The 15174-nt window shown below is 39.2% G+C and overlaps 1 protein-coding gene across 2 annotated transcripts in view; it reads left to right on the top strand.

The window, feature by feature from the left end:
* Positions 1-354: 354 nt before the first annotated feature.
* Positions 355-15174, top strand: part of rab6ba (RAB6B, member RAS oncogene family a) — a 60728-nt gene continuing 45908 nt past the window's right edge. For both annotated transcript variants that reach the window (XM_069679730.1, XM_069679729.1), the window contains exon 1: positions 355-622. In XM_069679730.1, coding sequence (XP_069535831.1) covers positions 553-622 — 70 coding nt within the window. In that variant the 5' untranslated portion in view covers positions 355-552. The remainder of the gene's footprint in view (positions 623-15174) is intronic.

Here is a 15174-nt window from a genome sequence, read left to right as displayed (position 1 = left end):
CTTTAACTTACTGTTCATGTGTACAATATTTGATTTTTTTTTTTTTGGCTTACACACCTGTAGCCTAAATAGGTACAACTTTATTTGTATGGTACCTTTTTAAACATAGGTTAGAAAGCGTTTGTTTGTGTCTATTTTTCTTAAGTACAAAACTGTGTGCTGTGGATCTTTAGGATTTATGTTGAACAAGGAGAATAAGTTCTTTCACAAAGATGAAACCAGAGCCCAGCAGCACATCTTACATATCTGCCTCTCCCTACTCGCATGACGTCATTTTATTTCACGGCTGTCAGTTGAACAGAGAACGAGGAGAGGCCGCGCATGCGCAGAAGCCTCGGGTGAGAGGGAAAAAAATCACCCGAAGCGTCACGGACCGGTGCAGCAGCAGCAGTGTGCTCCCATCACGAAGAGAGAGAGGGAGAGCGGAAAGCAACATCTCCTTTTCCACCCAGCATCTTCACCGACAAACAGCGAACTCGAGTGGGAACATAGAAGTACACTCAGACTGTCCTCCGGTGTCCAGAGTTCCCCCTCCTCCTCCTCCTCCTCAAAATGTCCGTGGGCAGTGACTTTGGGAACCCTTTAAGAAAATTCAAACTCGTCTTTCTGGGGGAGCAAAGTGGTAAGAAATGTTTTAATTCTCATGAGAAGTTCATTTCTGGTCGTGTTTCAAGTGAACCCGTTGCACCTGCTCGCCAGTTAGCAAGTTCATTCGTTTTTTTCGAAGCTAGCTTGTCTGGCGGTTATGCGTTCTTTTAGAGTTCTAAAATTTAAACCGTAGAAGAAGAAAACGTCTTAAGTGATTTAATGTGTGTTTTTGGTTTGTGGGAGTGAGGGCGGAGAGGCGAGGGCATTATTTTAATTAAATTACCAGCCTGTGAGGCTTCACACAATGGACCAGAGTGTGTGAATTGTAGCCTGCAGTCTTCAAGTTAAATAGAGTAATTACAGAGCTTCTAATGATGTTTAAATATCTCTCTATTAGTTTAAAACATCCGGAACTAGCTATAAGCATTTATGCTGCAACAGTACTGCATGTAGTGAGACTGTGTGCTGGCTCAAGTCTGATGCTGTGGATGATACAAGTTGGTAAATATTCCTGTGTGTTGAGACACACCCAGGTTGTCAGTAGCGATGAGATAACTTGTGTGGCTGCAGTCCCTGCCCTGGAGTTGATCCAGTTTGCATGCTGAGGCTCACTTTATATCTGATCTTTCATGATGACGTGTTTAATTAACTCTTATAATTATTATTTAATGCGGAAACTCATCTCTGATTAATCTGTTTTTATCTGTACCTCCTCCATCCATAGCTTTGCTCACCCACACACCCTCACATTCAGACATTCAAAGGCTTCTCCTTTTCTGTGAGGCAACAACATAGCTTTCCATGAGATTACATCGAGCTGGCTGAGACATGATTTGAATTTTTAGGTTTACTTTGTGTTTTTGAACAGGGCAGGTCTGTTTATGGTCTGATTCAGAGGTCTTGAGCAGCCAAATTAACACCATTAGTCATGGTTCAGCCCTTCAGTAGTTCCTACTGAACAACCAGTATAGTGGAGTCATGCATTACATCGTATATTTTTCCATTGACAACAGCATAACATACATAAATCATGTACAACCAAGCACTGGCTCAAGGGATTATCACTGAACACTGAGATGCCTTAACTAAACAAGGAATCCTGACAATGCACACTGACAACTGATGATGCCCTGCAGCGCTCATTGTTAAGACTAATGCTGAAACAATCCAATTAATTGATTAGTAAATCAACACCAAATCAGTCGCCAGCAATAATGGATTAATCATGATTTAAGTAAATAAAAAATACCAGTCATTCTCTGATTTATAGTGACAGATTTGAATCATTTAAGTTTTGGACTGTTGCAATGACAAAACATGAAGACATAATAGTCATTTTCATTTTAATGTTAGATAACAGTAATCAATTACTACAAAAATCTATAGGTAATCAATGAAGGACAAAAATTAGATAAAGAAATTAGCACTAGTTAAGATGGCTTTCTGTGCATTAAGGAGTTTGTTTTGCAATTAAAAGGTGCTAATGGGATTCTTCAGATTACTTCTTGTCACTACGGCTGCAACGCTTAATGCTTTCGTTGTCAACTATGAAAGTAATTTACAACTAGTTTGATGATCAATTAATCTTTTGAGTAATTTATTTTCAAGAAAAAAATTCTGATTTAAGCTCATTTAATGTAAATAACTCAAAACATTTGAGCACTAATAGAAATTTGTTTCACCATTTTATAGACCAAAAAACTAACAATTAATTAGGAAAGTGACTGGCAGATTGTTAATTGCAGCCCTACTCGAAACCTACAAAGCTTCCCTCTCTATCTTGTCACAGAGCTTGCATGTTTAAATAGAAGTCAATAAGTTATAGTTTGGATATGATATACAAACAAAGGCCTGTCAGTTGACTTTGCTCTTGGGCCATTTTATTGTATAAAGTGCTGAGCAACAGGTCAAAGGGCATTTGGCTGCACCAACATAATATCAGAAAGTGCATTGTAATCAGTTAATCACAAAGGTATAAGTTTTGGTATTATTAATAACATTATTATTTAGTAAAAGTATTAAAAATGTATTTATAGCCTTCAGAATGAAATGGCAGAGGACAATAAATTGATCTCATTGTTGAACAATTTTTTAGGAGGTTATGTAAATCATTTTTCAGGCCTCCTGTAATCCTCAATGATTTACCCATCAAATAAGATTTATCTCTCTTTTTCATTTAGCTAGATGTTGAATGAGCAGCTGGCTGTAATACAAAAGTTTAAGGTCTTCCCTTTAGGTGCTCTTTAGGTTTGTTGCAGCTCCCTTTATTCCTCCTCTCTCTTTTACCTCATCATTTTCACTAAGTATGCTGGAGTTAGTCAACAGTCCAGCAATTGTGGTGGAATCTATGCTCTTTAATGTTTAGAGTAATACCTTGAAAGTAAGCCCTTTAATCAAATAATCATCTGCCATCGTAAGTATTTTGGGCCACTTAGTAAATATACTAATTTAGAAATATCCTAAGTAAATTGCATAATGATGCAACATTAGATTCCTTTAAAGTTGGGATTGTTTTTCATTTGTCAATGCTTAGGACATGTAATAATGTGTGTCTGTCTGTATGTCTGTCTTTCTATTGCAATAATACAACATAATGGATTTGTGTAGTGCTCTAATTATAGGTAACACAGGATCACAGAATCAGCATTTCCCATAATTACTGCTGACTTCACCACTGTATAGTAATGATGGGAACAGCTGTAAAATTTTATTTGCAAGCAAAACCTTTGGCCCAATAAAACCTTGCAGGTTAGACAAAAATACATTCCTGACCGCATGCTGCCATGCACGCGCTCGCTCTTTCTGTGAATCTGTCTCCATTCTGTGTAGTAACATGAATCTCATAAATTTGCACCCAAAATGGTCTGAAAGCGTCCATTCATAGTTGCCAACCCAGTGTCTATTATTCTCGACCTGAAGAGATGCTGAAAAATAGGAAGGAGAAAACCAAAATCCTCACAAAACAATAAATACCACCACAAATTCCTGGGATGCCAGTTCTTGTAGGACTAATTTTATCACATGACCTTTGATTTTGGCAAACAATTTTTTTTAAATTTACATACAGACATGGAAGATTTCACACAGGATTTAGATCAGAGACAACCTAGTTGGTAGTATGACAAGGTAATCCTAGTCCCTCGTGAATAGTAGGAATAGGAATGATCAATCGATATATCTGTTCAACAATTCAATATCATTGATACAAGTGAAAACAAGATGTGGCGACCAACGTATCGGCCGACTGATATGTCGGTAGAGTTGTAATATTTACTAATCCTCAACAGTGTGGAAATATTTGGAACAGACAAAGCAAATGCCAAGTGCAAACAATACCATTACAAGATGGAACACTCAGGAAACACAACAAACTTGTCGTGGCATTTGAAAAAGAAGAAAACGACATGGACCCTCATGCTAGCCTGAGTTTTGCACATAAACATGACAAATGTAACACTTTATAATGAATGTAGGTAGGTCTACTTTTGATTTCTGTTTATTAAAAAGAATAGATCGGTTTTCGTTCAGTAACAGTTTTCTTAAGTCATATTTTAGTTGCTTTTTGTGAGTTCATATAGCTAAATGTAACTGATTGAGTTGGATGGGCATGTAATTTCATTTTCTATTGATCGCAGGCTCCTGAATTGAATCAGAATATGGTACCTTTGTTCAGAGAATCAATACACTTGTGGTACACCTTTTGCGAATAGGTCTTAAGATGCTTTGGTTGGCCTCATTCTGTAGCATCTTTGATAAAATGGTGGGGGTCGTTGAAGTCTTACGCCACCGGAGACCCTGCAGGTGTATTCTGAAGGGTCCCAGCCACTCTGCAGGAGTGAAGTCAGTGCAAGCGAGGGGACTTTATTTGTCAACCAGTGCTCATCCAGACAGTGTCAGGCAGCGCCAGCCAGCCTCGTGGTTGATTGGGTCGTCTCCTCCGGTGGAGCTGTGTCTATCTGACATGTCGGCTATAATTGCAGCTGGTGCCCAGGCGGGCGTGAATCCCGTCAGCTCTGCCACTATCATTTATTAATGTACACGACTGGACTCAAGTGTGTCAAGAACAGGGGCATAAGAACTGAGGCTGTGTTAAAAAGACTACTTGTTCTTTCTGGGTTGATTGTTCCTGTGTACTGTGAAGTGCTTGAAAAATGTGTCTATAAAGGGAAAGATGGCATGATGTTCTGTTTTTCATAAAAGAATAAGCCAACGTCAGAGAGGTGGGGGCTCCGGATTAAGTGGGTGGAAGCAAGCAGAATGCTAAATGAGCTGTCAGGAAGTCTCTCCTCCTGCATACGTCTTTGGGTGTCTTTTTTACACTGCCGGTACAAAGGAGGCTGGCTAAAGACTTCCTTGACAAAGCTAAAGGCTTTAAGCAGGCCAATCAGCTGTTTCTAAGTCTGTGTGCCCACGCTCCTGGTGGAAACAGCATTTTGCAAGTTCTAGCCTCAGAGCAATCAACCACGTCATTGTTTAAACACCTTTCATTACTTCTCTGCATTTATTGGGTCATAGACTTTTTGCCACAGGGCGATTTGAAAGGAGCAATGCTGCATGGTAGTTTGTAAAAGCTAATTGTTTGGAGGTAATCCCCCTGCTGCATGCTTCAATTCACCTCAGACAAACAGATGGGAATACATTTGGTAGATGCATCCGCATGGCTGCTGTGAGATTTTGCTCACTGAATCAAAATGCCATCTCCCATCTTTCACTGCACAACTGAGATTGCCATCGCACAAAGTAGAGCTGGCTTCAAAATACTGCTGAATCACCCGAGCAATATGCTTCAAAGTCGGGTTTAGTTGGTTGTCTAATGCATCAATCACTGTTTGTGTCTCCAGGGAGCAGCTTTCTGAGCAAATGAAACTCTGAATTTTGGCTTGCCCGGGCATGGAGCAACAGACACATTTCCTCACCGAGGCTGTGAAACCACAGATGCAGATAGAGATACGACATAGTTACACACACATTCACATATCTAATACATGCAGCTTTCTATACAGTAATGGTTCGATGATAAGCAGAGGCCAGAGTCAAAATACTGTGGCAAAGAGAAGCCAAGTCACACTTCTTTCTCCACTGGTGTAAACTATTGTCTGTATATAAATATATAACTTAGGGCTGGGCAATTTCGGCCTAAAAATACAATCTTTTCTTTTCTTTAAAGCAAAGACAAAGATAGTTCTATTCTTTGTAATGCATGCAGCAGGCTGATCAGAGTTTTATGGTGGTGTTGTTGTGCAAAAATACGCAAGTCTCTCTCTTTTGCTCACTCACTCGCTACTATATAATTTAATCCTGCTGCTGACACTTTCTACTGGCACCATATCTTTGGAGACGTGAAGTGTCACTGCATCTAAATGTTTTACCCCGGGGTCCCTTCTTCTAATAGGGGACACAACGGGGAAACTATTCCGCTAATGGTACCTGCTCTTTAGTGTTTTCTGGCTGCTGCTTTGTGCAACTCGCCGTGTCACCTATGGGCTGTGTGCTTATATTTGAGATGCTGGAATTAGTTTTGTTGCTGCTCTAAGTTGCCAGACTTTGAACAAACTTTAAAGTGGTTTGCTTGAGGTCGGAAGCTGCAAAACTAAACCACTTCCAGACGTCTGAAGAGCCATTTTGTCATACAAACTCCTCCTTTTTAAGCGCTAGCAAGTGCTGCAATGTTGACTTTATAGATGTGTTTGAAGAGAACTCTTTTCTTTGAACCACTTTGAACTACTCTAACTTAGAGACGCGGTGGTGGCACTCTACAGTAATTACCCGAATTAAAGTGAAAATCCTTAAACATAAATTTGGAATATTTGGTCAAATCAATTTATCACCCTTCCCTCAAATAACTGAATATGGCCTATATCTTTATATACAATCTAGGGTTTAGACCATTAAAGACTAAAGGTGTGATTTTCCACTTTTTTTTATCTTTCAGTTTATATTGATGTACAGTATTATATTTGGTCATATATAAAGACTTTGCTCAATAGTGGTAAGTTTGATTTGGAACTGACTTCCAGAAACTACTTCCGGAGGTTGGTGTAGATAAATAGGCTATGTGGAGCCTGTATGTGCACTCATTTCCTCATAGAAATTGAGACAAACGACAAAATCTTGCTGGTGTGAATCAGAGCAGGTTGGAAACAAAATGTGTTGAGAACAATGCTGTGATTTTCATGTAGGCTGGTGTGTTTTATTTGTCTTTTCTATCCCTGCTTCTTTCACCAACAATAGGAAAATGACAAAAGTAGTATTTCATTATGAAAATTGAAGGGAACAAAGTACAGTATTTCTTTGATGCCTTGATGATTAAAGGTCATGTTTAAAGAGATTTGAGCGATGAATCAGATGCATGTTTTTGCAGCTGCAGCACCACACATGCTTTGTTTGGTGCTGTGTTGTAAATGGACCTGGATAATATGATACCACACCCAACAAACAACACCTTTTAACTGCCTTTGGGGTTTTGAAATCATAGAGAACACCAAACCACAATATCCTGAAAATTAGTCAAAACTAAACTTTGCTTGTTGTGCTAGAACATGCAGTGGTTTGGAAATAGCCTCAGGTGTGTGGATGGTGGAGCAGGTGAGTTCAGTTGGCAAAGCTTGCAGGTTAGAGCAGAGTTGGGCAGGTCAAAGAGCTTGACTGGTGAGCCCTCTGGTGCTTTTGGACTCTCTCTCCGTCTGCTGAACCTCACCAGCTCCTCTTTAGAAACACTCACTGGGAGAGAGGATGTTGCCCATAAATAGAGTGCTGCAGGGAATTAGACATGGAAACTGGAAGTGAGTTAGCATTAATGCATTTTCCTAACCCTCTCTAAAATTCAACAGGGTTTTTGAATGCAGTTTTGGTTAGATGTCTGAAATAAGGTGATTAATACAAGCTTAACGATTTTCACCTTTTTTGCTACAAAACAAAATAAATCAGATACTTTCACTGAACTGGTGAATGTCGAAGCTTTTACATGTTTAAATAAAGGCAGTTACCAACAAGTGGCTAAGTGAGACTAATGGTGTTGTCAACAATCATGAACAGGTTGAAAGTGAAGTGGCCCTACAAATATGGCTGTTTGCACGGGGGCGCTGCCTTAAGGCGTGCAAAACCATGCCCATTTAAGAACATACAGTGTTTTCAAGGGAATCCCATTAGTGGTGATGGTGAAGTTTTGTGTTGGTGGAGTCATTTGTTTACAGCCTAACATTAGCTGGTAGCTATTGCATTTTCACTTTCAAAATCCTAATAGTATTGTTTATTTGTGAGGATTATCTTGCAGAAGGAAACATGTATCATACATTTTTGTTTGCCACAGAGCTTATTTTCTGCAATATGCAAAAATCTAATTTTGTGTTTTAATTTGGCTTTTTTTGATTGAACCAGGGCGATGCTAACTTCAGGGTTGGTCTTACTTACTGGATGTCCCAACATTCTCACATAAACCTGAAACTGATTCCTGTAGTGTGGCACAGCCCACAAGCTGTGAAGTATATAGAGTTACCAGACCTTCGTATTGTTGGATTTTTTGAATGAGCTGATTTGAAGACAGTCTGTCGATACTGACTTCAAGATTGAAATCTCTGGGAGTTCAGCCCACATTCCCTGAGCAGAAACATTCGGTAATCTAGCTGCATCTAGAGATAACTGGTCGTCTCTTTCATTTCACATCCCATCGCGTCTTCCCGGCAAGTGTTCTTCTTCTCTGATGGATTGGGGGAAACAACTCCCTGACAGCTTTGATCTGCTATTGATCGGCTCAGCTGCCCTTTAATGGGTGTAATTGATCAAAGACACCAATCCCAGCAACACACCAGGCCAGTCCCTCCAGCCATGGGCGAGAACACATGTCTCAGACTATGTGTTCTTTTCTTAGCCTGGCACATTTATATACTCAACAGTTGAAAATAGTTTATCTGTTCTTTAGCTATGCCAGAAGGATGGGTTGAGGGCTTTCAGTGTTGCTCACCGATTTGGTCGAGATCACTCTGAGGACAATTCGGTGATAAAGAACACTGAAGCAAGCAATGCTAGCTAACCTAAAACAAGGTGGAAATCTAATTACCATATCAGTTTGCTTTGGAGAGGAGGAGACCTCCACCAAATAATTGGCTCCAGGACTCGGTTTGTAAAGTTTACAGACAGCAATGCCGTTTATCATACATCAGATGTTGAACTAACAAAATTCAAATTAAAACTGGTACTTCTCGATGGATGACCCAAATCAGAGCACATACCTGAAGATGCTTAGAAAAGTTTAGATGCCAAAAATCTTACATACAATAATATGTATGTATGTCAATACATATGCTGCACAGCTGAGTGGGCGTGTGCCCAAAGGCCCATGAGAAAGCATAGCTTTACTTATACACTTATAAACAGGATTGCACATCTGTCTGCTTCCCATGCATTGATGTAGAGAATATGTCTGTTTCAGTTCTGCGCCGCTGTGAGCAAGTGGAAGATTTTGGAAACAATATCTGATGACAAAGTGTGAGGATAAAATAGCAAGAGTTGGTGCTTTCCTACAAGAAATGTTGAAAGAAAACTTTAGGAATAAATTTCGGAACTTTTAAAGCGCCTCATCATTCAGCTGCAGAGACTATTTGCCGACCAGTCTCCCTAAATTGTGTGTCTTAGAAATAGATTGGTCTCTTGCTTAATGTGAGATCTTTCGAAGGAGAGAGACAGAGAATACCATTTAAACATAATCCCAGAACAGCTCTGTGAATAAAATCCCTGCTGTGGAGAAAAGCTGTCATTTACGCAGCATGGGATGTGACACTTCACTGAGTTCAGCAGGTCTCCATCAGTGTTTACCCTTTCCACAGCTCCCCAGATGAGCCCTCATTATGGGGCTGCTTTAGCAGTTCTGTGGTGCAATGTTGGTATGATGTTCAGTGGGTTTCTGTTGTTTCAAAAAAATATTGGTTCGTGTTTTTAATCAGCACTGTTCAACACAGTAGATTTGACTTTAAGAATAAACTGTCTCACTGAGATGCCAAGTGTGAGCGCCATGCAGAAGATCCTGCAGAGATTTATGGAGTGAAGGGAAGCTGAACATTCATCACTCCAGTTTAACATAGTCGGGAGAGTTTTATCATCTAACTGAGAATGAATCACTACATAACATATTGCAGAGAAACAGGTGGTAGAGATGCCGTACGATAGCGTTGGATGACCACTCCTGATGTGTTGCAGCTTTCAGCAAAACTAGATCAGGCTACACTTCATTTTTAAGTCCCAGTCTGGCATTTGACCAAATAAATTACAGGGATATTTACATGAGTAAGTGAATTATTTGACAAATAGCATTCTGTGTTTGTTCTATGGTAATATTAGAGGCCTGTTATACAAGTGGACTGAAACCTTTAAGATCATTCATAAGGTTTTTTAAATGGTACAAAACTCCTGCTCTCTGCTTTTTCTCTACAGATCTTTTTTAAAAAACGTCTCCCAAATTTGACAGTGATGTTTTTTTAATATGAATTGGCTAAAAATGTAATTTCTTGCAAATCTACATAGAGGATGATAGCCTGATAGATAATTGAACCTTGAAATTTACAAAAAGCGTGATTGATTGTACTAAAGCGGCAACAATTAGAAGAAATATTTGAAAGACATATTTATTTTGAAGCCAGATCAATCGTTTCAGTTATTTCTTTTATTATTTAATTTAGATTTACTGATTGGCTTCTTGTCTTTGTTTTACATGGTCCTAAACTAAGAGCATAGTAAGAGCTTTGGACTGTTAGGTGGACAACAGAAGGCATTTGACGTCACTTTGGGCTTTTGGAAACTGTATTGAGCATCTTCACAGTTTTTTGGACATTTAATATGATAAATGATTCATCAAGGAATATTATTGATAAATGCAGATGAATTCTAATAATTAAAAAAAAAAGCCTCAGTTGCAGCCCTACATGGAACCTTGATCAAAAGATGAGGCCAAGTCAGTCTGACCCACTAGTTTCCCAGTACACTCAGAAGCAAAATATTTATCGTCCTGGCTGTTTGCCAAGATCTGGAAAATGGGATTAAAGACTCCACTGGGATGCATATGTTATGTTTCTGTCAGGCCTAAAGGTTCTGTTGCTTGTTTGGTTTTTAACTCTTCTCTCAATGATTTTGTTGAACAAAATGCCTTAATGCAATTTATGCCAGTCAGTGGGTCAAAGACCAGATATGATGTGCAGTGTAGGCTATTTGATATGGCAGTTTCAGACGTGTCATGATGGAAAGAGTGTAGTGCAAACAACCCACAGTGTTGAGTACTCCTGATGGAAGATTAAATGGCTTATTGTGCTACACATTGACTCATTGTTAGCATTAACTGGAACAGTCAATACTGGTTTCAACAAGCTTGATTTACAAATCAATTAGGCAGTATATTCTAGCGATACATTAATTACATGACTCGGAGGGTGAAGGCGTGCAAATGACCACCTGAAATAATAAAAGCTGAATCAAACTGCATGGTTAGCACTACTGCACTTGAGTCAATATTAACCTACCATATACCTGTGCTGCCACTCGTTAATACTACATCAGTCAAGGAAATTACACCTCACGGACGCCTGGATAATGATGTTTCAGTTGATTAACAGTAGATAAGGGCTGTGAATTATTACCAGATGATATATTCATCACAGTCCAATGTGCACAGTGTTTGTCAAACAACAAAGTATTGGTAACTTATTAGTATGAAGAAAGTTCTCAGTATTTTTTCTCTTGTTTGAGCTGGAAGGTGACCTAACTACCCCAGTGTTTCCCACAGAATGAAAGTCTACCTGTACTTTCTGTTTATTCTTACTGCATTGCTGCATATTTAAGTGTTACTTTGACATTTAAAGCAGGTCTCCCTAAAATATTCCAGACTGCATTATTGACGCAATCATTTAGTGTTCAACAGATTGAAAAATGTAATAATGTGTTGCTAGTGAAAAAAACATGTTTTAATGAGTCAATCACTTTTACTCCTGTTGAGTGTACGTTGTTGCAAGTTATTACACACATTTAACAGCATTTAATTAGCAGAATGGACGTTGGACAAAATCATCTTGCCAGGAGGATGATATGGAAAGAGCTGGAAATAACGTGGTCAAATTGATTTTTATTAAAATGAATGACAGGTAATTGGGTGTATCTATCCTGCTGATGTTAAATTAATAGGTATTGGTCTCTGATGTTGCAGAGGAAACAACGTTTTAATAGATAATCTAAATAGAGAGGCTAACAACACATGCAGATTAAGCATGTGTTTCCTCCCTCTTAGACCATGGATGATGAGAGTTTGGTACCACATATTCACAGTATGTGTTAAGCACTTTCAACACCTGTTTATAATTTCAATTAGGGGATTTACTTATTATTAGTCAGCCTGATTTTTTTATATTTGCTTTAGATAACCCCACTAATGCTAATCTGAGTGTATAATGTTATTATGGTTTTTATCTACTGTATTCCCCACTGAGAACACGAGTGTATCAGACAACATTAGATGTAGTGTAACATACTGTACGGCTGGAGGAGTGGAAATCTTTTCTCTCAAAGGATGTTGTTTTCATTCCTCCAGCCTCCAGCTGCCCTCTGCCCTGCGAGACTGGAATCAAATTTAAACATTAAAACGTCGAGTTGTTTTGTCTCAAGCCCTCTGGCCTCCAACAAAGACATATGACTTCTATCTTCTTTCCCCAGGCAATCACAAACACCACAAGATTCATATAGGTCTATTTCAGAACTGGGGTCACACCTGGGTGGTTGTGTCATCTTACTCTGTATGTATTTGTTTGTGTGTGTGTGTGTGTGTGTGTGTGTGTTGGCATTGCCTTTAGTAACGTCAACTGCCTTATTAGAGTGCATAAGAGCTGAAATGGCTTCCTGAGTGCTTTATGTGTGCACGGGAGACTCAGCCTTTGTCGAGTTTGAAAGCATGTTCATCCATTATTCAGAGGTATTGGTAAATGGACGTGTCCTGGCAAGAGTTCATCTTGCAGTTTTTTCAGCAGGTGCGGTCCATGTGACACACATTTTAAAAGCAATGAATGCTTCCCAGATTCTTAATACCATCACTATATCTCTCTGCAAATCATATTTTATGTCTGTTTTTGTTGATATCAGATTCTGATCAGTTGTCATGGGTTAGTTTACGTTCATGTTGCCAGACGACAAACTTGAATAGATCTTTTTAAATCCATTACTTCCTGGGTTCATTCATTCATTCATTGTCTTTCAGAAGTTTAATAGGACTAAGACTGTACAGTCGGAACGGCAGCTCTGTAAGGGTTTACTTTGGCACAGCAGTGCTTTGAGCTAACTGCTAACGTCAGCAGCATAAGCACTAATGACTAAAGTACAGCAAGTACTGAAGAATGGCATTGTTTTTGGTCATTAACCAAATTATTGCAAAAATGAACATTTTGACTGGAAGCTGATATGTAAAGTCAGGGGGTCTTTGAAGTTCAGTACAATTATAGGCCTATTTAAAATCTCATTTCATTGCAATACAAAGGATCAACAAAGTTTTTAGGATTAATCGCTGGGAACCAAGACTTTTTTTTTTTTCCTTTACCAATTGAGTCGTACCTGTCTGCAGTGAAACAACAGTGGATTTTTATCCCTTTCCTTTTTGAGCTTGACTGCATCCTTGAAATGGCACTCAACTCCAAGTGGATTCTCCTTGTGAATGGTAGAAACAACACAGCTTGAAGGGTCTTCAGACCGCTGTGAGCTTGAAGAGACTGAGGTCAGCTAGGTCATGTCCACATCTTTAACTTAAAATGTCAGTGTAGCCCGGCTTTAGTAAAAAAAAAAGTACTAAAAAACTTTATCTAAAGGTTAGTCCTCTGCCTAGGCTACATTATGTATTTTGTTGAGTTAGAATCTGTACTGCCAGCTTTGACTATATTTCATGTTAAAGAAGGTGATTCTTTCTCCTTTTAAACTGACACAGAACAGGCTGATATACGCTCCACACACTAGGTATGTGATGATGCAGCAGAGCCCACAGTTTGCCTGCGGCAGCCTCACATCTAATGGTTGAATCCAGGGAGCTCATTCTGGCTCACTTTTGGGATTTGCTTAGATGAAAAATGCAAGATCTTTATATTTCCTCTCATTGGAGTTACATCCAGGGACACAACAGTTCTTAGACCTTTTGTTGATCTTTTACATGGTTATAAACATCTCCTATTTAGGGTGAAGGCTTTGGGTGAAGTAAACAAGAAGCACTGAAAGTATGAAGTTTGTCTGCAGTAACATTTTTCACTGCTCTGAGGCTGGCAGTTGCTTTTGATTTGTTAATGCTTGTGTAATTTGTTAACTTAGACTGAAGGAAATTCATTTGGAGGCCATCTGCTGTTTGGCTTTCTCCTGTCGAGTTCTGTATGCCAGCTGCTGTGACTATGAATAAACAAGTACACAGATGCAAGAGTCCATATCCCTCCCACTGTCCTGTATCTTCTCCAGGTCTCTGTGTGTTCTTCTACCTCAGCATGGACGATCATAAATAACCACTTGATTCTCTCTCTTACTCCATTCATTTCTAAATATTAGATATCTTCCTCTCTCCATCATACCGGGCTCTCATCCTGGTGTCGTGCGAAGGCAAGGCATGACAAGCACCATTTTATTTTTATCCGCTCCTTGTGAGTGGGAGTCGGGCCCATGCAGAAAGCACTGCCATGCTCTGATTGGCTGCCAAGCCCTCAAGGGTATTCCACGATGCCTCGCGCCAAGTGACCAGCAGTAGATTTACCTGGCTGCTTGGCACACAGCTTCAGGGCTGGATGGACAACTTAGTGTTTTATTCAGTTTTGCAAGAAGTGTTAGTTGGAAGTTTTTATACTTTCTGTGTGGGAGGTGTGTTCATCCTTTGGTCCATGGATTAATAGCACGGGAGTTCACATATAGCTTATGAATACTTAACTTGCAGCATTAGCCTTAATAGCTTTTTAAGTCCTTGGAAATGCAAAACTGCAAATGTTTTTCAGATTTTTTTTTAATTGGAAGAAACCTCCTCCTCTTAAACTTCCTGAACAAGCTCTTCTAATTTGGAAAGTTAATCCAAAGTCTCTGCTGTTAGCTCTATAAAAACAGACCTCCCTCAGTTATGTGCTAAAGATCTTTATTTGCATAATCCTGTTTAAACTGATATGATTTAAAACAATAATTTGAGCCTTCTTTGTTTTGAAAAAATTGGAAACCTAAGCCCTTATTCTTTAAGTGGTCATTACATTCCTTTACGTGTTGTGTTCATTGGGCAACACATGACCAGGTGAACTGGGCCTGTGAGATGGTTGTTTCCATATTTCTTCTTAAATTGATCTAATATAAAAACCATAATAGTCAAAGCATGTATTCTTTATAAAACAGAAAGCTGAGGCTTCTGCATTAGGTGTAATCAAGTTGCATGTCTGTTGATAATGTCCTTCCTTAATGTTACGTGATGTAACATCTCTGATGTGGTGACAATTTTGCACAGGGGGCAGCTGGCATCTGGCAAAGGGAGAACGTTGTTAAATAACATTTAGGCTCTACAGATTTGAGGTATTTGAAGCATTGGAGGATGTTGGAAGAAATTTCATCACATTGGAA

This window comes from Semicossyphus pulcher, unplaced genomic scaffold, assembly GCF_022749685.1.
Source record: "Semicossyphus pulcher isolate SPU_LCO1_2020_fin unplaced genomic scaffold, fSemPul1.0.p SCAF_4, whole genome shotgun sequence".
Lineage (NCBI taxonomy): Eukaryota > Metazoa > Chordata > Actinopteri > Labriformes > Labridae > Semicossyphus > Semicossyphus pulcher.
The sequence above is the reverse complement of the archived record's forward strand: the minus strand, read 5'-3'. Positions and strand labels throughout refer to the sequence as shown.